At 42.2% G+C, this 22820-nt stretch overlaps 1 protein-coding gene across 1 annotated transcript in view; it reads right to left on the bottom strand.

The window, feature by feature from the left end:
* Positions 1-22820, bottom strand: part of XRN2 (5'-3' exoribonuclease 2) — an 80921-nt gene that overhangs the window by 45478 nt on the left and 12623 nt on the right. The window contains exons 2-15 of the mRNA XM_077486025.1: positions 15180-15307; positions 14987-15098; positions 13362-13473; positions 12285-12343; positions 11354-11443; positions 10316-10388; positions 10184-10234; positions 9523-9680; positions 8830-8904; positions 8597-8730; positions 8456-8513; positions 6406-6513; positions 4289-4333; positions 4068-4199 (exon numbers count right to left, since the gene is read on the bottom strand). Of these exons, the coding sequence (XP_077342151.1) occupies positions 4068-4199; positions 4289-4333; positions 6406-6513; positions 8456-8513; positions 8597-8730; positions 8830-8904; positions 9523-9680; positions 10184-10234; positions 10316-10388; positions 11354-11443; positions 12285-12343; positions 13362-13473; positions 14987-15098; positions 15180-15307 (1335 nt within the window). The remainder of the gene's footprint in view (positions 1-4067; positions 4200-4288; positions 4334-6405; positions 6514-8455; positions 8514-8596; positions 8731-8829; positions 8905-9522; positions 9681-10183; positions 10235-10315; positions 10389-11353; positions 11444-12284; positions 12344-13361; positions 13474-14986; positions 15099-15179; positions 15308-22820) is intronic.

The following is a 22820-nucleotide window of genomic DNA, read 5'->3' as shown; positions in this document are numbered from 1 at the left end:
TTTATAGGCCCCTTAAAGAGCATTCCAAGCACTAAACTGATGCACTGAAGCTAAAAAAAAAAAAAAAAAAAAAAAAAACGGGGACATCGGTCCTGTACACTACAGACACTGCTTCTAAGCAGTGACCACCAGTACATATCAGCACTGTTAAGCAGTGCCACCTATCAGTGCCATCTCATCTGGGCACATCAATGAAGGAGAAAAAATAATAAAATTGTTTGCAAAATTTATGAAAAATGACGGTCTTTGTTTAGCGATTAAAATACCACCAAAAGAAAGCTCCATTTGTGTGAAAAAGATGAAATCAAAGTGACAGCTGAAAATTGGCCTGGGTAGAAAGGGGGTTTAAGTGCCCAGTAAGCAAGTGGCTAAAGTGTTTTTTTTTTTTTGGAAAAAAATAAACTGCATTTGCATAACTGCTGAGCAAATACTCGACAAAAAATTGCAACCAGCACCATTTTATTCCCTAGGGCAGTGTTTCTCAACTCCAGTCCTCAAGGCGCACTAACAGGCCATGTTTTCAGGATTTCCCTCAGATTAAATGGCTTTCGTAATTACTAAGGCAGTGAAACTGATTAAATCACCTGTGCAAAATAATGGAAAGCCTGAAAACATGACCTGTTGGGGTGCCTTGAGGACTGGAGTTGAGAAACACTAGGGTCTCTGCATAAAAGTTTGGGGGTTTATAAGTAATTTTCTAGCAAACACCGCAAATTTAAAACTTGGAACAAAAAGTTCAAGAAAAAGCCTGGTCTGCAAGTGGTTAAAAAGCAGTAGAGGAGCTTTAAAACAATCCCTTACCAACCTTGGTAGGCACAGGCACTTTAGAGCATGGTTCCTTAGGCTCCATAGTGGTGCAACTCTGGATGGGTGAGATTTGGATTCAATATTGACCAGCGATAATGGACAACTATTGCACAACTGCCATATCTAGAACATCCAGGTGCAACTTTGATGTAACTTTTGAGGGTTAACATTGAAGTCACATAGATCTGAACAGCACTCATTGGAAAACATGGGGTGCAACTTGTCATGCGACTGTCTAAAGTTGCATGACAAGTTGTGCAAGTGTGAATGGAACCTTAAAGTTCAGAAGCAGCACTGAAGTTGTTCAAGCCTTTATCTTAGCAAACCAGCTCACCTTGCTTTCCCTGCCAGAGATCCTGCCCTGTGCTCACACTAAAGATAAGACGACAGGTTGCTGAGCCACTGTTGGGATAGGGAGCAGAGTACAACTTCTGTTGTGAAGAACTCCTCCACAGTGCCTGCAGCAATAGGGGTCAGTGAGGACTTGTGTTCAAGTAGTACCAAGGTCTCAGTGCCCCCCCCCCAAAAAAAAACAGTATTAGACAAAGTGTAACAAGACAATAATTGATTACTTTCCAGAAACATTACCATCCTTTTACACAGTGCACACTCCAATCATAACTAAAACAACATTTCTCAAGACTGCATGTCCCATCATTCTTATTGCCATTCATTTATAATACTTGGTGACAGGGGAGGGAGCTTCAGCACACAGCCTGTGATTGACTGGCTCAGCTCAGTTCCTGAGAGGTGTATGAAAGGGGGTAGGTCTCTTCCCTCCAATCAGCTCTTTTAGAGTGTAACCAGCTCTCCGCCCACCTTTTTGACAGCTCTACAAGCTTTATAAATTCAGCACTTTGAACACATGTAGAAGGGGGGAAAAAAAATAAAAACCAAAAACACACCAATTGTGTAGTAGAACGGGTTTCATTTGTGTATCACCCAAGGTCAGTCACTTCACTGGGTACAAGGGTTTAAGAAAGTTCCTGGGAAGCTGCCATCACTGCTCTTCGAGAAGGAGCAGAGATGTCCTGTGTGTTGACCTCACAGGTAGAACAACATGGGGCTGCTGTTTCAAGGTAAAGATGATACCAAATAGATATCAGGTCAGACTTTTAAGGCATGGAAGCAAATAGGGAAGTAGAAAAAAAATATTTGATTATATTTTTCAATATCATAACATTGTTCAAAACAATATAAAAATCATATGAAATTATAGAATTTGTACATTGAGCCCTTGTGCGTCGCGTCTACACGTTTCGCCGCAAAGGCTTCCTCAGGAAATTGATAGTTGCTTATAGCAGGAAAGAAGTCTCAGTCAGTAAATTACCATCAATGGGGACGGCCAATAGAGGACATAATCCCAACCACATAAAGCTTAGTAGATGCTGGTGACATAGTATAGCCAAATAGCATATAGACTTAAAGGTAAAAGTATTTTTATGGAGACCATGCAGGCATAAACCCACCCTGCTATAAGCATCAATTTCTATTTGTACTCATCAGAATGTGCCACTTGCTGTCCACTATCACAGCGTGGTTGACCGCTCCATATATTTGGATCTGACCTGGTTGCTATGACATTTGTACTTGAGGCGCAGCTCATTTGAAGCGAAAGATTTATTGTTCTCTTGCTACGTCAACCTTTTTCCGTGTCCTGAGGAAGCCTTTACGGCAAAATGCATAGACGCGACGCACAAGGGCTCAATGTACAAATTATATCATTTTATGTGATTTTTATATTGTTTTGAACACTGTTGATACTGTATTTTTCAATAAAATAAATATTTTTTCTCTACTTTCCTAGTTGCTTCCATGCCTTAAAAGGTCCAACCTGTTGATATCCATTTGGCATCATCTTTGTTTTCCCTTGATACATCACGGATGTGGCATTGTGGGTGCTCCCTTCTTCCCATTTCTCATGGGGCTGCTGTTCTCACAGAGGACACACAAAAATAGGTGGCAATGGCAGGATTCAGCAAGGCAAAGAAGACACTAGCGAATAGAAGTGAGGGCAGCATCCATAGAACCAGCAGGAAAAAAAAAAAAAAAAAAAAAAAGTTTGAAAGGGTTTTTTTTTTTTAAAATGTAACCACTTCCCACCCGGGCCAATGCACATATACGGCCAGGTGGGACCTCTCTACTTCTGATAGGACGTCCTTCAGAAGGAGCGGGATCGCGCGTGCGTGCCCGCGCAGCGGCGCGATCCCGATGTGCTTGTGTCACCCGGACACGGCGCATCTCGGATCGGCAGGAGGGCTCTGTGATTGGCCCTCCTGATCACGACGGCCGTGTCCAATTACGGCCGTCATGTGATGTAAACAAACAGCCGGTTGCTAGGCAATCGGCTCCTCCTCTCCTCAGCGATGACTTCTGTGTGAGGAGAGGAGGAGCAGATCGCTGCAGCCGGCTGGTGATCAGTGAGTATGAGCTGTTTTTACAGCTTTTTACTAACTGATCACCAGTATAGTGTAATACACACATCACCACACAATATACATGTCACCAAAAACACACATGTCCCCAAATAAAATAAAAAAAAACACATGTCCCCCACATATGTCCCACTAAAATCACATGTTCCAATGATTATCTGCACACATGTACGTGATCACCTGCACACATCTGTACATGATCATTTGCGTACATATGTCGGTGATCACACAAACCAATTAATATACATTTAACGGAATTTTTTTTTTACCAAAAACCATGTAGCAGAATACATTTTGGCTTAAATTTATGACAAAAAATTTGATTTTATTGGATTTCTTTTAAAAAAGAAAATAGTTTTTTTTAAAAAAATTTCCGTTTTTTTTGCGCTTACATCGCAAAAAATAAAAAGCAGAGTCGTGAATACCACCAAAATAAAGCTCTATTTGTGCGAAAAAAAAATTAATTTGGGTACAGTGTAGCATGACCGCGCAATTGTCATTGAAAGTGCGAGAGCGATGAAAGCTGAAAATTGGGCTGGGAAGGAAGGGGGCGAAAGTGCCCTGTATTGTAGTGGTTAAATGTATGGTTTTAAAAACGAAAGTGTTTGCTAAAGTATGTGACATGAACATTCCCAGCTTGGCTACCACATCACTAAGAAAACATCGATTTTAAGCATGTACATTATAAAAGGGTTGGGGGGAAGGGTAGTACAAGTGAAATTGTCCATTTAGAAAAAAGGAAAAAAGAAAAAAAAAAAAAAAAAAAAAAAAAGGTAGAGACTGTTCTAAACTACATAATGTCCATTAAGAAGATAGATAGCATACCAGATTTTGCTTGCGCATATCATATGCTGTTGCTCTCGGGTTATTTATGGCTTGAGGAACAGACGAGTTACCCCGACCTAGGGCATATGGAGCAAACTGGCCAGATGGAATGAAAGTCGGGTTCTGCTCCGCCTAGAACGGAACAGCATATATTCCATATTACACTATACATTTAAAACATTTGCAGAGATATTTCATGGCTAGCCTCATGATAAACTGACCTTCATTCTCTTCTTTTTCTCCTTTTGACGCCTCTTAAAGTTCTCCTAAAACAGATATGCAAAGGAAAAGGTTAGGAAATAACTAAATAAAACCTGTAGATCAACATGCACAAAATTAACTGGAGGCAAAGCTAAACCCATCGACTTAACCACTTATCAAAGTGGTTATATTTAAGACATGTCATGAACAACAACCCGCTCAACCAAACTGTAAACCCATTAAATGGCTGGCGTCATAGCTTACCATGACGCTGCACGTGTGATAACTGTAGATTAAACAGAGGCCAAGATGGCAACTTCCGTCACCAACGCCGGCATCACTAAACGTCTTATCTGGACAGCCATGGTCCAGCCATTCTGCAGGGGCTTCCAGAATTACCAAGCAGGAGATTGGTTGCTAGGGCCGCCTTGCATCCTAGCAACCAAACGCTAGCTTGCACCTCCTGCCCCAGTCCAGGGGGGGGGGGGGGGGGGGAGTGGGGGGGGCGGGCAGAGAAGGAAGAACAGGACTAGAGGTCGACCGATATGGGTTTTTCTCTGGCTAATGCCGATATTTAGAAAATCGCCACGGCTGATATATGATGCCGATTTTTTTTTTGGGCCGATATGTTAGGCCGATTATTTTTTCCCCTTCAGCTCATAAAATCTAACAGTTAGACACCTTTCCCACTGGGGCGTTTTTCAGGCGCTTTAAAATAGCGCCTGTAAAGTGCCTGCAAAACGGCTCCCCTGCAGTCTGTGTGGAAGCCCCGAGTGCTTTCACACTGAGATGTGCTGGCAGGACGTTAAAAAAAAGTCCTGCAAGCAGCATCTTTCGAGTAGTGTATACCGCTCCTCCACCACTCCTGCCCATTGAAATGAATGGGCACCGCTGTCGAAGCACCTGCAATGCGATTTGGCAGCGGTGCTTCACGGGCACATTTAACCCCTTCCTGGGCCGCTAGCTGAATTATAAGTGCCCCGCTGAAATGACGGTAAAGCGCCGCTAAAACTGGCAGTGTTTTACCGTCAACGCCTGCTCGCTCCAGTGTGAAAGCAGCCTTAAGACCCCTTTCACACCAGGGGGTTTTGCAGGCGCTATAGCGTTAGAAATAGCGCTTGCAAAACGCCCTAAAGAAGCTGCACCATTGTGTGTAGTGTGAAAGCCCGAGGGCTTTCACACTACGGCGGTGCGCTGGCAGGACGTCAGAAAAAAAGTCCTGCCAGCAGCTTCTTTACCGCTCCTCCACCGCTGCTCCCTATTGAAATCAATGGGGCAGCGCTGTAATACTGCCGGCAAAACGCCACTATTGCGGTGTATTTCCGGCGGGTTTAACCCTTTCGTGGCCGCTAGCGGGGGTAAAAGCGCCCCGCTAGTGCCCAAAATGCGCCGCAAATCCTGCGGTAAAACACCGCTAAAAATAGCAGCGCTTTACCGCCCACGCTATCGGTGGTGTGAAAGGGGTCTTAGTGATACAGAAAATCTCTCTCCCTCTGAAAAATGGGCTAACTTTACTGTTTTTTTTTAAATCTGTATTTTTTTTCCCCAAAAAAAATTGTTTGAAAGACCGCTGCGCAAATACCGTGTGACATAAAATATTGCAACAAGCGCCATTTTATTCCCTAGGATCTCTGCTAAAAAATATTTATACGTTTTATGGGTTCTAAGTGAATTTCTAGCAGAAAATATAGGATTTTTATTTGTAAGCATCAAGTGCCAAAAAAGATTTAGTCTTTAAATGGTTAAACTGAGAACTCTACACACTGAGTTGAGTTAATTCATTCAAGTGTAAACATTGTATCTTTTTGATCTTTTCTTGGCAGACTGCCCAAAGGAGACAAGTCGCTTCACTGAAGTCTCCAGGCAACTTGCACTGACTTCTATTACTGAAGTCATTTGCAAGTCGCGCTGAATATATCATCGGCCTTTTTTAAACAGCACAATCGGCCAATGCCGATTAATTAAAAAACGCCAAATATCGGCCGACCTGACTGATACGAGCCTCACATCAGATCTTAGCATGCATCGCGGGTAAGGCAACCAATTCATTCAGGAAGCAATGCAGGAAAAGTTGAGGAGGCCAGCCCCACGCATCTACTAAAGTGCAGCGGAAATAGTAGCAAAACCTCAGCCATACATCATCGTCCTTCCTCTTCTTGAAAATGCTGTCTTCAACCTCTCCCACTGCTAGCATGATCATCTGCACCCTCTCCAGGTTCACAAATCCGCTCTCTGTAAGGTAGCCCTGCAAATTTGAAAAAGGAAGGGAGGAAAAAAAAAATAAAAAAAAATAAAATCATCTTCAAAATACAACATTTTTACATTTATATACTGCCCAGACTGTTGTGGGAGCAAAGCAACAGTCATTAAGAATAAACTGTCCTCTTAATAAACATTTAAGAAACACATCAATGGCCATACATAACCCAAAGTAAAGAGTCCACGCTCTGTGCACTGATATATGGGCTGAAGGTGTACAATAGGCTGTACAAAGTAACATAAAAGCAAAGAAAAAAAAAAAAAAAAAAAAAAAAAAAAAAAAAAAAACACACAAACACTCTTGAGTTCTCTTAACTCAAGAAAAGTGTCAGAACCAACTTGCTGATGCTAATAGCTTGTACTACATACAGAAAGTGGCGCTGTGTTGCAGCAGTATGATTGATGTACCCTCTACTGCCTGCAGGTCATGTATTTCCATCCCAGGGGACTTTGAATGAAACCATGGCCTCGTAAGGTCATCCATTTCGTCCCTATTAGATTCAAAGCAAGTGGGCCAAAAAAAAAAAAATTGGGGGGGGGTACATTGGGACTTTACATGAAGTACGTGGTAGCAAAAGAATAAAAGTCCCAATGTCCCCCTTGTTTCCCCCAGCCCCTTTGCTTTTAAGCAAAATAATTCCTGTATCGATTTATCTGGCAAAAAAAAAAAAAATTAAATATAGTGCCAGAAATTCTTTAATATATTGTAGTTCACCAGTCCTTAAAAAGGAGTACAGCCTGAGCTTTTTAGGCTGGGCTTCTCCTCTGGGTCACATGAGTGCAATTCGTTTTGCGCACCTGTGACCCAGTTTCAGTGGAGAGCAGTCTGTGGTCCACTCACGTCAGTGCAATCAGTTGAGGCAGCGCGTCATCCCGACTTCCCAAGTCTGGATTTGCCAGCTGCCTTGACTGATGGCAGTCTCAGCGAGCCTGAGACTGCTCCAATTAGCGCGGAGGAGCAGCGCATCAGCGATGCTGACTGTCAGTCAGCATCTCTCCGCTCGGAGAGGAGTAAGAAACAAGCCATCGGTGATGATCTGTGGCTCAGTTCTCAGTACAGAGATGCCAACTGCAGCATAGGTCTGATGCGGCATCCACCTAGCCAAGCGCATACTTTTAAAGTGGTGGTTACATCAGTTTTTTTTCACCTTTTTATTTTCAACTGATAATCATACAAATACCACTCCTCCACTGTTTCTATGGAGATAGCCATGGTTGACACATTCTTGGACTTCAAATATGTCTACAATTGTTCATCACCATTACATGGGGGCTTGCAATTAGAAGTTTACAAAAATACACACACACATACATATACATATACACACACACATACATACACACATACACACATAGTCTTCAGCTTGCTATATTCTTTAGAAAGTGTACATGGTGTTCAAAATACATAGATAACGCTATAGTGGGGGCAACAAGACAAATACGGACAGAAATAGATCATTTTTTGGTTCTCAATTGAGTATGAAAAAGTTGGAACCCCCTCTTCACCTTTTTAATGTCACCTGTTAAAGGTTTCTTTTACTTCTGTCTGATGAAACCATTGTCACAGTGTCCGTTTACAGAGAGGAACTTCGGAAGCACTGCCCATTCATTTCAATGGGCAGGGGCGGTGTAGGAGCGCTGTATACAGCGCTCCTACACTGCCCCATAGATACTGCCTGCAGGACTTTTCCCACCCTGCAAGCAAACCACCAGAGTGAAAGCACTTGGGCGGCATGAGAGGTGCTTTTCAGGCAATATTATTAGTGATAAAACACCTGAAAAGCGTCTTAAGAACAAAGATATTCAGTGACCAAAAGTTGTCAAGGTACTTCACACACTGCAATACTTTGTAATGTTTGAAGTGGAGAAAATTAGTCGAAAAGGTAACAAAAATAAAAATAAAAAACACACACACCACACACACTCACCCCAGTCTTGTGGACCACGTTCTTGTAGATGGTTACAAGACGGTCGATGGCACCCTCCCTAAGACAGAATTAGCAGGTTAGCCACTTGTTAAACTGAACATGAAAAGAATGAACTCAAAATGAAGAAACTGAAAGCTGCACCTGATTTCAAGAGAGGGCAAGTGAGGCAGAAAGTCATTTCCAACAAAGAAACACATAAAAACCCAGTCGTCAATACTTCTTTCAAAATCGAACGGGAAAGGCAAGCTTGACATGGTCAACTCTCTCTCTAGGTACTGATAAAGAAACAGATGGCGAGATTAAAGTACTATTAATTACAGTATGTAGACAGACACACAAAGAAACAAAAAAAAACACACCATTTAAACACATACCTCACGCAATACATTAAGACGAATGAAAATAAACTCCTGCTCAGAGCCATGTGTCGTGCCTGCAAATTCATCATGCTGGGAAAATAAAGACATCCGTAAATTAAACAAAGCTCATTATTACTAACTATATACTGTAACCATTGTGGAAACTAACCTAAAGTTGAACTACATGCATAAAACAAAAAGCATTTACATTCTGTTTAAGCAACTAGCCCAAAATATCTCAATGTAATTTGGCATCAGGATGTTAAATACATAGTATAATTTAGATTGGGAGAGTCAAACAGGTGTGCCACACACACACACACACACACACACACACACACACACACACACACACACACACACACACACACACACACGTGTGCCGACAAGGAGCATCCTGATAGGAGAAAGCGAGCAGAGAGATCACCTCATCAGTCTGGTGCTGCTCTTGCATAATACTGGGAGTGGAGAGAGGACACCTATTTTTTTTACTGCAAGCGGGAGGAAAAAAACAAAACAAAAACCTCCTGGTTGTAAAATGGGTCTATGTACACTTCAGGACAGAAACTTTTTGGCTTGTACAACAGCTATGTATTGCAACTGTGCCCAGCGCAAACTATAGAAAGTTTGCATTCTCCAAAAAGCACCCCCCCCCCCAAATTTTAGGGAAAAAAAAAAAAAAAAAAATTAATAATTTCAAAGCATTACCTCCCCTTTCTTCTCACGAGGCAATCCCTCACAGTTTCTCAGTTCATGTCCAATTTGTGAGCACAGTGGACAGGGCTTTGGTTGATTAGGCTTAAACTCTTCTCTTATGATTGTGAAGTTCAGTTCATGAGTAGCTAGTCCAAGCATTATTAGATCAGCTAAAAAAAAAAAAAAAAAAAAAATAATTTATGCAAATCACACAGAAAGGGAATCTAGTCATTTAGGGTGCAAACCATTCATATGATTATTATTACAAAACTTTTACTTTACAGATATTGCTGTCAAAGCGGATTCTTAGAAAAATAATTTTTTATATAATATACACACCATTATCAAACCATATCAAAGCTTAACAGAAAGCAAAACATCACTTAGGATCATCTCTCAGTTTCAGACATTTCTAAAGGCTTAACCTCATAGCAAACAAAACAGCTACAAGATGAAAATTAGGAAGTTTGCGGCTGGTGAAAAATTTGTCAACACCACCATTTAATTCAGGGTTGGTGTTGTGCTGAGATTTAGGAATAGCTTGATCATGTCATTTTCTAAAGCTAACCTTCAGACTGCACAGAATGCTATAATTAATAAAAACAAGCATAAACCGCACAATGGAATTAGTTTAATCTCCACATTATGCAAAAAGTCACAATTTAGTGCTTACCGTCAGCGCCGCATAAGCAGTGATGAGTGTTTGGGTCATGATGAGGCTGTGCTGTTCGCAGAAGAGAAAGAGAAACTGTTATCATGGAAAACACCATGGGGAATAATCACTCCAACTTGCAGTGCTTCATACCTCTCTGTCTTCTGATGTAATCCATAATTTTGTGCTCCCCTTCGCCTGGCGCGCTAGCATCTGATAAAATGACCTACAAAAATAAATAAGTTAGGAGCACATTTACAGAGCAAATGGTAATGCGATCCAGCAAACAGTGCCACTATGCTAAACTTAAGATCATCACCATGAATCTTTTCCAGACAGACCGAATTGGTTTTTCAAAGTGTCACTGTCACCAAAGTAACCAGGAGACAACAGAGCGTGTATAACCAATTACAGTTGTGTCTAATTGAACACATGGATTTTGGGAAACACAATAAGGCCTCATGTATGTCAGGCATCAAAAACGCCACTTTTAAAAAGGGGCATTTGACTTTTTATGGCTCTAAACGCACCTCCACGTTGGCCTGTGTGTCCGTGCACACACAGGCTAACCTGAAGGCTTTTACAGACATTTGGAGGCAGGAAAAAAAAAAAAAAAAAAAAAAAAAAACACACACACGCAAAAGCCAACACAATGCTACTGGGCATTTTGGTGTACTGCAACATGCCTTGGTGTGATGTGCAAAATCAACAGCACTGAAAGGAACTGTAGGCAAGTTTCCATAAAACATGTGTTACCGTAAACGCATGTGTGTGAAGTTGGCTTTACAAGAAAGATTTCACATGAGATACAAGTTTTTAAGACATGTCAGACCTCTTTAGGTATGATGCTGTACAGAAACTGGTGTAAATTGGTGAACAATGCAAGCTTTGCCAGTGTCCAGTCACCTGAAGGTAGTCTAATATCCAGCCAGCGTCTTACTCCAAGATTACAGGATCATGCTTATACTAAACCAAAGCTAACAAAAAGGAATCCCCCCCCCCCTAAGTGATTGACCACAAGACTCTTAAAAAAAATATCCTCAAGAACTTTCCCTGGGGATACAATACAAAATACAGACAGACACACTTGAGCCATTTGTGCACAGATCTTTGCTCTATTAAAACACAAGATGCAATACTAGCTTAATTAGAAAGAGCTGGCCCTGCCAATATAAAGTAAAATAAGCTTACTGTAATGTTTTTCCAACCAGGGTCATTGTTAAGACGATCTGCAACATAATAGCGAAGGCATTTGGCCAGGTTGTCCATAAACTCTGTCCCCTACCAAGGTGAAAACAGTGTTAGTAAACATTTAGGATGTTTCACGATTAGAAATACACATTGTAAATGTAATAAATACCTGAAGGATGCTATTTTATAGGCAATTTCTCAGTAAAAGTGCAAGCATGCTTTTACAAAAAGTCTAGATTTCTACTGCGCACATGTAAACACTACTGTTGTCAATGGCTTGGCTTTAGAAACGTAGTAAATCCGGGTGCACATAGCTATATCTATACACATACACACAAGGAGATGCATGAACTATACTGTGAAATGGTATTGGCCAGCAAACTATTGGCTGAAGCACACAAAGAGTAAGTGCAATGTGTTGGAGCTGCCCTTGCACAAATATTGCAGGTAGGATTCTGGAACTGGAGTAACAGTTAGAGGAATTAAACCCTAATGGGTTTACTTCCCCTTTCATTCCCTGCAAAGGCAAAGCATAATGGACTACTATGCATTGCATATGCCCTGCAGTCCAGCGCATCCATCTTCTCGGTGGGGACTGGCAGCTCCACCGCTGTAGTTCGGCAAAGCCACGATGACGTCACAGCCACGATGACGTCACTCCCGCGCATACGCACGGGAGCCGACACGCGTGGCCTCTTCGACGATGCCGTGCTCAGTGCGCCGCTGTCTACAGCGCAACGTAAGGTTTAGGAGATATTTCTTTGACCTACAGGTAAGCCTAGATTAAAGCTTACCTGTAGGTCCAAGTGTGTTGTAAGGGTTTACAACCACTTTAAGTTTTAGGGCTAGATCACTCGTTTTTGAAGCCAAAGTAATTTAGTGCTTTGAGAATAAGCTGCCAAATCTTAAACCTACTATGCAGCTTACTTACAGGTGTAATACAGTTGCTATCAAATCGCTCCTTTATCTCTTCAGCAGGCAAATGACCACCTGTTAAAAGAAAAGCAATGTGTTAAAAGCAGCATTTCTGGAGAATTTTTCAAGGTTCACATAAACTTCAGAGAAATTCCACACATTTAAAAAAGGAAACCTGTACTGAGAGAAATCACCCCCCCCCCCCCCCCCCAAGCACGAGATGGCTGGCATTAGTATGACTTAGATGATACAGAAGCCCACCAGACCACCCTCTGACTGCCAGTCATGCACAACTTCAGACACCAGATCAAATGTGACATTGCCATGTTTTACCAGAAAATATACTACCGTTAGAGCTGCACGATTCTGGCTAAAATGAGAATCACTTTTTTTGCTTAGAATGAAGATCACGATTCTTGCGGTGTAACATCTTTTACATTATACGGAAAAATATAAAAAAATTAAAATTGGGCTAACTTCACTTTTTTGTTTTTTTTCCACCGTCACATAACGTCCTTGACTTTGTGCGGGGATTATCTGAATGATGCCTGTAGCTACAGGCATCAGATATTTGCAGGCGGTGATTCTGTGCACGATACGAACGATCATAGCGGCAGTTCCGCTGTTTGATCATTCTTATAGGCGATGGGTGCTTCTCCAGGCTCTCCCATGCCATCGGGAGCCTGGAGAAACAATCGAATGCTGACCATAGAGATTTACGGTGACCAGATTGTCACCAGTCATCTCTATGACAGTCGGAGGGCCAGGCGCAATGTTACGACTTCACACTCAGACACAGCAGGTTAACAAAGCTGCGATCGGTACATTCCCATCCCCTAGAAAGATTGTGACATGCCGTTTTGAAGATCGCAATTTTGATTCTTAATTAAATCGTGCAGCTCCAACTACTGTGCAGCAATAGAAGGTAAGGCTTATATGAGGGACATAAGCTTATGACCCCCGCTTAAGGTTTTTCTTCCAAGTACCTATTCTGCATCAGTAGGATAGGTGAAAGGCACATCCTGAAAAATCACAACATGAAGAAGAGGGAAAAAACAAAAAACACACACATTTATATGGTCCATTTGTTTACCTTTAGACAGAATTTCCTCACGTATTTTCTCTTTTTCTTCCGTCAGTTCCACCCCCTCCTTGGATGCCCTAAAACGTCTCGAACGCTGTTGATTCATTTTAGCCCTAGGTGCCTACAGTATAAAGAAAGAATATCATCTAAATTAATAAAAAAAAAAAAAAAAACCCACACACCCAAAGTACAAATATTAATATCTAGACTCTCAAGAATTTAAACTTATGTAATTCCTAGGTTTGCAAGTAGTATGTCTCTTTAAAGGCTAAGTTCACCTTTTGGAGCATGTTGCATCTGTACTTAGGGTGTAATAGTCCAGCGCCTCCATTCACAGCCCTCAACACCCCCACGGTCACAATTTAGGGTAAAACAAATGTTAATGCCCAAGCACAATTTTGCTACTTTGACGTGGTAGTAAAACCGTACATATCATTACTTTCTGCATTCAGGTGGATTACACAAATTCAGCGGCAAGCGATAATGTATATATCACAATTTATTTTTTAAATTCTCAAAAGGAAAGAGTCCAAAATAAAATCTTTTTTACTAAAATGTAGCTGTACATTTCTTGCCTCTACGAGAACCTAACAAAGTCTACTGCTGCCAGCGATTGCAGCAATACCACATGTGTAGGTTAGTTGTATGTAAGCATAGTACAGCCCAGAAAAAGGACAAAAAACAAAATGCACACCATCATAACCACTTCCATACCAGGCCACATGCCCCCATGGGGAGGGCGCTTTGGAGTATCCCCCCCCCCCCAAAGCAACGGGACAAGGCCCTCATCCCCACAACCCTTGCCTGGTGGGGGTATGCTGGTGTCAAACGGATGATGCCCCACTCTGATGCCTTGTGTCACCAGGTGCCGCCGCCCTCAGCTATACAAGAGCTGTCACCAAGAAGCGTCACCCCGATTAGGGGTTCCCCTTAATATTCAAACCAGACCCAAAGTGCCTGCAAATAGACTGGGGTGGGAACGACCTAGGCCTTTTTTTTCCCCAATGAGTTTTATCTATATTGCCGAGACCCAACAGTTCATTACAGCCACGATCAGTTTGGAATGACTTTGCCTTTAGAAATTTAATTTTGTTGTGGTACTGTTCTAAAAACACGGGAAAACTGCGCCACTTACAGGCAGGCATACTATAAAATCACTGCTCCCGGAAAAACTACAGTTTGAAACTTTTTTTGCATTGGATAAATGTCCCCTGGGGCAGGACTTCCCAAAACCTTTTTTTATGACAACTTGCATATAAACCTTTAAAATGCACACTTTGACTTTTCCTGTCCCATAGTCTTTAACGGTGTTCGTTCAAATTCTTTGCCTGTTCGGATGTTCTAGTGCAGGGGGTGTTCGGCTCATCCTTAGTAGGCAACCTAAAATGTGCTATAGGTCATGTCTGCCACCACAGCATACAGCTTGTAGTTCTCAATAAAATGTGAGTGCCGCTGAACACAGAGCTTTCAAACAGTACGCCCATACACATCTGCCTCTTCTAGAATAAGAGTGGTCTGGCTATTACACATGCCCCATATATATGGGCAGATCTATCTCAAGCGAGTGTGAAAATCTGATTTTTCCAACAAATGGCAATTAGAAACCCTAAAATAAAGGAAAATCAGGCACTTACCACACCATCAATGGCCATATACAGCAACCTTCTTGGTCTCACAATGTTAAATAATCTGTCAATATACTCGAAAATGGCAACCATCATCTCATCCTCATTTTTAGGGGCTGGTCTGAAATTTTACAGAAGATATTTAACTGTAGTTACTGTACATTTTCTTTTCCAGGCGTATGAAAAATGAAACATTACTTACTTATCCTCAGGATGGGTACAAGGATGAATGATGCCATTCATGTCCAAGTACAAGTTGTCAAATTCCACATCATTAGGATTAGGTTTACTTGTATCCACTGGGATCTTGATGCCATTGCATTCTTTAGGCTGAAAAACAGATTGTTATTCACCATTAATGACAGATTTATTTTAGATCTTCTGATTTATCAAGGGACAAAAAAATAAAAATAATCCAATATGCGGTTGGTAAAAGGGCTACAGATTCTTCCAGGTACTTTTGCTATTGGAGTGCATTCAAAGCAGGAAAAAAATAAAATAAATAAAATAAAATTGCAAAATCTTTAGAACCCCTGTAAGGATAGTCTTAGGCGTCTAAAACGAAACTACCCCTCCTCTGAAATCTGCATTCAGGCGATTAGGAGGCCACTCTCAGAATTGTATCACTATTTCCCTAGAATGCAAGCGTTCTACTTTTTAACCAATATCAATGTTTTTTTTTTTTTTTTTGAGTTTTTGAGTGGAGCTAGATTATAACACCTGCTGTTTTTATTGCTGTCAATTTGTCCTGTGTACCATTATCATTGAAAGTAACAGGAAAAGTAGAAAATCCTGCATTTTGGGTTGTACCCACAAAAGTAACAGGGGAAAACTTTCAATTGCGACAACTAGTTCCGGTGACCTGGGGGGGAAAGGAATAAACTTAATTTGCAGGTATTTCCTCCCATGTTCTGTTTGGGCTATGGAACAGGAAGTGAAGGGAAATCTCTGCAATAGGAAACAGATGGCAGAAAGAAAACCCACAGGGGTTATATCCCTTCCTTTCTCTATCCAAAATGAAGTGTTGCCTATAGTTTTACTTTAAGATGACAAAACTTAATACAACCCTAAAAAAGGTCAATATCCTCCAAATGTCCAGATAAATACTACATGCATAATCTGTATTCCCGAGGGAGTCACCAGTACAGTAACAAACACTACAATGATAAAAGCATGTTTTAGACACAGCAATCCTCAATCTGCTCCCAACTGCCTCAATACTGGGCACTTGAACCCCCTTCCTGCTCAGGCCTATTGAATGACAATTGAACGGTCATTGTACCAAAAATTCACACAAATTGGAGCTCTTTTGGTGGCATTTAAATCACCACTGGGGTTTTATTTTTTGCTAAAAACGTAAAAAAAAAAATTTGCACATAAGTTTCTCATAAATAACTCAACACACAACAATAACTAACTCATTTTCACCAAAATGTATACTGCTACATTTCTTTGTTAACCCAAATCATTTGGTCTGTGTGAAAGTTAGTCTACAAGCTTTGGTACCAATCATTGAAAATTGATCAGTCCTGATGTACTAGCGGTCTAATTTCTGGAGGACCCTAAAATGCCAGGACAGTACAAAGAGCACGTGCACTCAACTTCTTTGGTCGACCATGGCGAGGCCTGTTCTGAGTGGAACCTGTCCTGTTAATTCGCTGTATGGTCTTAGCAACCGTGTTGTAGTTCAGTTTCAGGGTCTTAGCAAGCTTTTTATAGTCTAGGCCATCTTTAGAGCAACAACTTTTTCCCCCCCAGAGTTCTTTGCCATGGAGGTGCTATGTTGAACTTCCAGTGACCAGTAGGAGCGAGAACACCAAAAGTAACACACCTGCAACCTTGTAACACCGAGTCACATGACACCAGGGAGGGAAAATGGCTAATTGGGTCCAATTTGGATATTTTCACTTAGGGTGTACTCACTTTTGTTGTCAGCGGTTTAGACTTTAATGGCTGTGTGTTGAGTTATTGAGGGGACAGCACATTTGCAGTTATACAAGCTGTACACTCACTACTTTACATTGTAGAAAAGTCTCATTTCTTCAGTGTTATCACATGAAAAAATATAAAATATTTACAAAAATGTGATGTACTAACTTGTGAGATACTGTACATAATTCTAGTAGAGGCCCGAGAATAAAATGGTGGATTATGCATTTATGTCACCCCATTTGCTCAGCAGTTTTTCCAAATGCAATTTTTTTGGGGAGTTTTACTACAAACAAGTTTATATGAGCCTGATACCAGGTAACTGTTTGCTATGTACATGTATTTACAATCTGTATACAACCCACCTGAAGAGGAATATGTTGTATACCTTCTTACTGTCTCACAGTTAGCCATTCTTGTCAAAAAAAGCTTTGATAACTTTTTCTTTTACACATGCTTGTGGAATGGTGGCAAACTTTAGGGTTACAGAGGTGGTCCGATGCTAGAATTTTTTCACTCACTCAATCTGCCATACCTTAAGTTTGGCGCAATCAACGCTTATGTGTACGGGTCCAATACACGCGTTTGTTTGCACATGAGGCGGGGGGGGGGGGGGGGGGTTCTGGACACTTTACATTAATCAGTCCTGAAAGTTTTACCCCCTTACTGACCAGAGCACTTTTTACAATTTGGCACTGTGTCGCTTTAACTGGCAATCGCGCAGGCATGCAATGCTGTACCCAAATTAAATTTGTGTCCTCCCCCCCTCACAAATAGAGCTTTCTTTTGGTGCTATTGGATCACCTCTGTGCTTTTTATTTTTTGCTATAATAAAATATCCCCCCAAAAAAGTTTTTAAAAAACAAATTTCTTCATCAGTTTAGGCCAATCTATTCTACTTTGTTACCAAAAATCGCAATAAGCATATATTGATTGTAGATGCGATAACGTTTGCGCAAAACAAACTATAGGAAAGGTTTTTTTTGTTTTGTTTTTTTACTAATAATGGCAGTGATCTGAGATTTTTAGCGGTATTGCAACAGACATCGGACACATTTAAAAATGCACCAATGAAACTGGCAGGGAAGTGTTAACACTAGGGGACAAGCAAAGGGTTAAATGTGTTTTCTCTCAGTGTGTTCTAACTGTACTTGGATAAGATTGAGTAGGAGAGGAGACATGTTTGTTCCTACTATGTAGGAACAGCGATGTCTCCTCTCCTACCACAGCACAGAGATAATTCCCCCGCCGTGCAGCGGGCACGCGCCCTCTGGCAGCTCTTAAAAGGAACCCCGTACTGCCCCTGTAAATACATGCGAGCCGGAATAGGATTTTTAAAACAGCGTATCTGTAAAATCCCTTTCCTTTGATGTACATCAGGGGACACAGAGCTGTAGTAATTACTATGTGGGTTATATAGGCATATCAGGTGCTGGACACTGGCACGCCCCTTAAGGCGTGAACTTCCCCCCCATATAACTGCTCCCAAAGTCCTCAGTTTTGTAGCCAAGCAATACAAATAGGGAGGGACCTCTGTCCCCTGATGTACATCAAAGAAAAGGATTTTACAGGCAAGCGGTTTTAAAAATCCCATTTTCTTTTCTTACATCAGGGGACACAGAGCCGTAATAATTACTACATGGGATGTCCCATATCAATGGCAACTGAAGGGGGGGGGGGGGGGAGGGGTAGACAACAAAAAAGAAAGGAAGTCGGAGGACTCATACTGCAGCACACTGCGCCGAAGGCAGTATCCTCATGACACTTTACCAGATTTGATAAAATCTGGTAAACGTATGAACTGAAGACCACGTTGCGGCCTTACAGATCTGAGACACAGAGGCCTGATGATGCACCGCCCAAGTGGTACTAATTGCCCTGGTTGAGTGTGCCTTAACATGAAAAAAGGAGGAATCTTTAAACCAAAGCCTGAATAATCACTTGACAAATCCACCTGGAAATAATGGATCTAGACGCTGCCTGTCCTTGGACCATCCGGCAGAATAAACAAAATATCTGTCTTACGAACCTGAGCGGTAGCCCTTAAATACACTGACCATTCTTACTACATAAAGGGAACGTAGCACCCTCTCTTCCCTAGATCGAGGCTCTGGGAAGAAGGAAGAACAATATCTTGGTTTAAGTGAAAACCTGTCACCACCTTTGGCAGGCATTCAGGACGAGGGAGTACCACCACCTTATCCATAATCAGATATAGCTCCTTACAATAGAGCAGCTAGTTCAGATAGTCTTTCTGGTTGCCATTTCTTCTGCTAGAAGAGTATCTCTTTCTCCTCAAAAGAACCAAGGGAATTTCCTGTAAGGGTTCAAAAGGCTGCTTCTGCAAAGCTGACGGGACCAAATTCAAATCCCAAGGACTTAGAGGTGCCTTGATAGGAGGACTGATCCGTGTTAGCCCCTGAACAAAGCTAAGTACTAAAGAGAGAGAAGCTAAAGGCAGTGTAAAGAACACGGACAAGGCCGAGATCTGGCCCTTGATAGTATTCAAGACCAGATTCATCTACAATCCCATCTGCAGGAAATAAAAGGATTCTACCTATAACAACATTTCCGAGGGGGCCAACCCCTGGATCCGCACTGGGCAACATATGCCCTGCAGACTCTAGTAAAATGATCCTGGAAGCAGGCTTCCTGGCATTAATCAAGGTAGATGTAACTGAAGGAGACAACCCACAATCCCTTAGAACAGGGCTCGACAAAACCCGGTCGCCAGGTCGCATTGGCGACTAGAATCAGCGACCTTGCGCCTGGGGCAGCATAGCTGGGGGTATCTCGTCTCTGTGGACCCCCCTCGCGCGATCGCGTCGCGCCGCAGGCGGCCGGTAATTGAGCCCCCGGCTTTGAGGCCTTCTGTGATCCTATGGTTCCTTCTGGAATCTGGCGCCCTCTTGTGGTGGCCGTTGGAATTACAACCAACAATGCTAATGGGCCAGTCTTTCTCCATCCCTTTACTTAGAACCCCTAAAATATATATATATATATATTTTTTTTTTTTTATTATTTATTCTAACACCCTAGAGAGTAAAATGGTGGTCGTTGCAATACTGTCTGTCACACCATATTTGCACAGCGGACTTACAAGCGCACTTTTTTTGGGGAAAAATTTTTTATTTAATAAAAAAAAAAAAAAAAAAGACAACAGTAAAGTTAGCCCAATTTTTTTTTTTTTTTTATATTGTGAAAGATAATGTTACGCCGAGTAAATCGATACCCAACATGTCACGCTTCAAAATTGCGCCCGCTCATGGAATGGCGACAAACTTTTACCCTTTAAAATCTCCATAGGCGACGTTTAAAAAAATTCTTCAGGTTGCACGTTTTGAGTTACAGAGGAGGTCTGGGGCTAGAATTATTGCTCTTACTCTACCGATCGCAGCGATACCTCACATGTGTGGTTTGAACACCGCTTTAATATATGCGTTCGCTTCTGCACGCAAGCTTGGCAAGAGAGGGCGCATTTAAAACAATTTTTTTTTCTTATTTTAACTTTTATTTTTTTCACTGTTCTTTTAAAAAAAAAAAAAAATGTGTGTCACTTTTATTCCTATTACAAGGAATGTAAAAATCCCTTGTAATAGAAAAAAGCATGACAGGTCCTCTTTTATATATGAGATCTGGGGTCAGAGAGACCTCACATCTCATATTTACACTAAAATGCAATTTAAAAATGTCCCTCAAAGAGCTATGGGCAATGACTTGGAGACAGGTGGGGGGCTGGGGGCGCTATCTTCCCCCTCACTCGTCTCCATGTCAGGCCAGGGACAGGTCCAGATCGCCGTCACGGACCTGGCTCCTAACTTTTTTAGCTGGCTCCTAGATTCCAAGCAAATTTGTCAACCCCTGCCTTAGAAATAGCCAGACCATCAAATTTAGCATCTAAGGTAGGGTGGAATACCAGACCCTGAGCGAGAAGGTGCGGCCGTAATGGCAGAGTCCAGGGAACTCCTACTGCCATCTTTATGATCTCGGGGCGAACCAAGGCCTTCTGGGCCACTAGAATCACCTCCTTTTGTTCCTGCAAAAAAGGAGCGGAAGAAGCTGAACTGGAGGAAATGCATAGATCAGAGAAAACTGATCCCATGGGAAGACTAATGCGTCTGTTCCACAAGCTAGTGGATCCATTGTCCTTGAACCTGGACGCAAACAGGTCCACGTCCGGAGTACCCCGTCTGACATATCGCAAGGAAGATGTCGGGGTGAAGAGACCATTCTCCTGGAGATAATTGTTGGCGGCTCAAGTAGTCCGCCTGCCAATTCTCTATCCCAAGAATAAATATTGCCGAAAGGTAAGGAAGGTTGTGCTCTGCCCAAGACAGAACGTGATTCACCTCTCTCTGGGCTTCGTGACTCCTCGTGACGCCGCCCCCCCCGGTGATCGGCGTAAGCCACAGCCGTGGCGTTGTCGGACTGAATCCTGACAGGACAGCCCTTCAGTCTGACCGTCCAGGCTCTTAGAGCCAGACGGATTGCCCGAATTTCCAAAATATTGATAGGTAAGGTCCTTTACAACCTGGACCACTTCCCCTGGACAGAATCTTCTTCCAAGACTGCTCCCCAGCCTAGAAGACTGGCATCTGTGGTTACTACTTTCCAGGTGGCTGGTAGGAACGACCCTCCCTTTTTGAAGGTTGCTGGATATGAACCACCAATTTAGGCTCTGACACATGTCGGGAGCCAGCTGAATTGGAAAATTCGAGGCCTGAACCTTCTTGTTCCAGGCTGACAGGATTGTGCTTTGTAGCAATCTTGAATGAAACTGTGCGTAAGGGACGGCCTTGAAGGAAGCCACCATCTTTCCCAAAGTCTCATGCACAACTGGATGTAAGGCTTTTTCTTTGCCCTGATGAGATGGATTAGTTCTACAATGGAACGAATTCTCTTTTGAGGTAAAAATACCTCTCTGCCTGGTATCTGATTAGGCCCAGGTACTGTACCCTCCTTGGATGGTTTCAAGGAGGATTTTTCTAGGTTGAGAACCCAGCCAAGAGAGATTCCAGGTAGCTTACCGTTACCAGACTGTGGTCTAACCCTGAAACCGAATGATCTACTAAAAGTAGATAGTCAAAGTAGGCTAGGACAGTTATGCCCTGAGCCCTTAATCTGGCTAAAGCAGGAGCCAGAATCTTTGAGAACACCCGTGGAGCTGTGGCTAGACCAAATGGCAGAGCCACAGACTGAAAATGATGATTTTCTACTTTGAAGCGCAGAAACTTCTGATGAGTGAAATATTGGCATATGGAGATAGGCACCCTTAATATTGATTAGATATCGAATCTTTGCAAATTGCATGAGCCTTCCCCCCCAAGCAAGCGGTGGGACCCCTTCATAAGGAGGCTTTAGCCCTCTGCTTTGTGGGCTTTTCTCCAAGATCTCTTCTGACCTTGGTGCTGTCCCTGGGGTTTTCCCCTTGGACATGACGGCTGAGGGCGTCAAGACTGCCTAGAGGCTGATGTCCCTGGTACAGAAGAGGCCAGCTTAAATGGAAATGTCTGAATTAGTTCTTTACTGGCAAAAGAGCTTTTGCCATTGGAAATCCTCTGTAGGCATTTATCCAAATCTTCTCCAAATAACTGTACACCATGAAAAGGGAAACTGGCTAGGAGCTTCTTACATGGTGCTTCGGCTGACCAATTCTTCAGCCAAAGAATTCTGCAAGAATGCACTAGTCCAAGCATAAGACATGAGATCTGAATGGACGCATCTCTCATAGCATCTACTGTGAAACACGGTGCGTCTGCCAAATCAGCGTACTGTTGGACCTGTTCAACAGGCAAAAATGTAAGCATCTCCTCAAACTGTTCCTTAAAGTGGAAGTAAACCCTCCTATCATTTTCAGCCAAGGAAGCTGCCATATTGACCTCTTTTTAATCTTCAACTGCCATGTTGTTGCACA

The sequence above is a fragment of the Lithobates pipiens genome, unplaced genomic scaffold (assembly GCF_037356315.1).
Source record: "Lithobates pipiens isolate NorthernLeopardFrog02 unplaced genomic scaffold, aLitPip1_a1.2 Scaffold_18, whole genome shotgun sequence".
In the NCBI taxonomy this organism is placed as follows: Eukaryota; Metazoa; Chordata; class Amphibia; order Anura; family Ranidae; genus Lithobates; species Lithobates pipiens.
The sequence above is the reverse complement of the archived record's forward strand: the minus strand, read 5'-3'. Positions and strand labels throughout refer to the sequence as shown.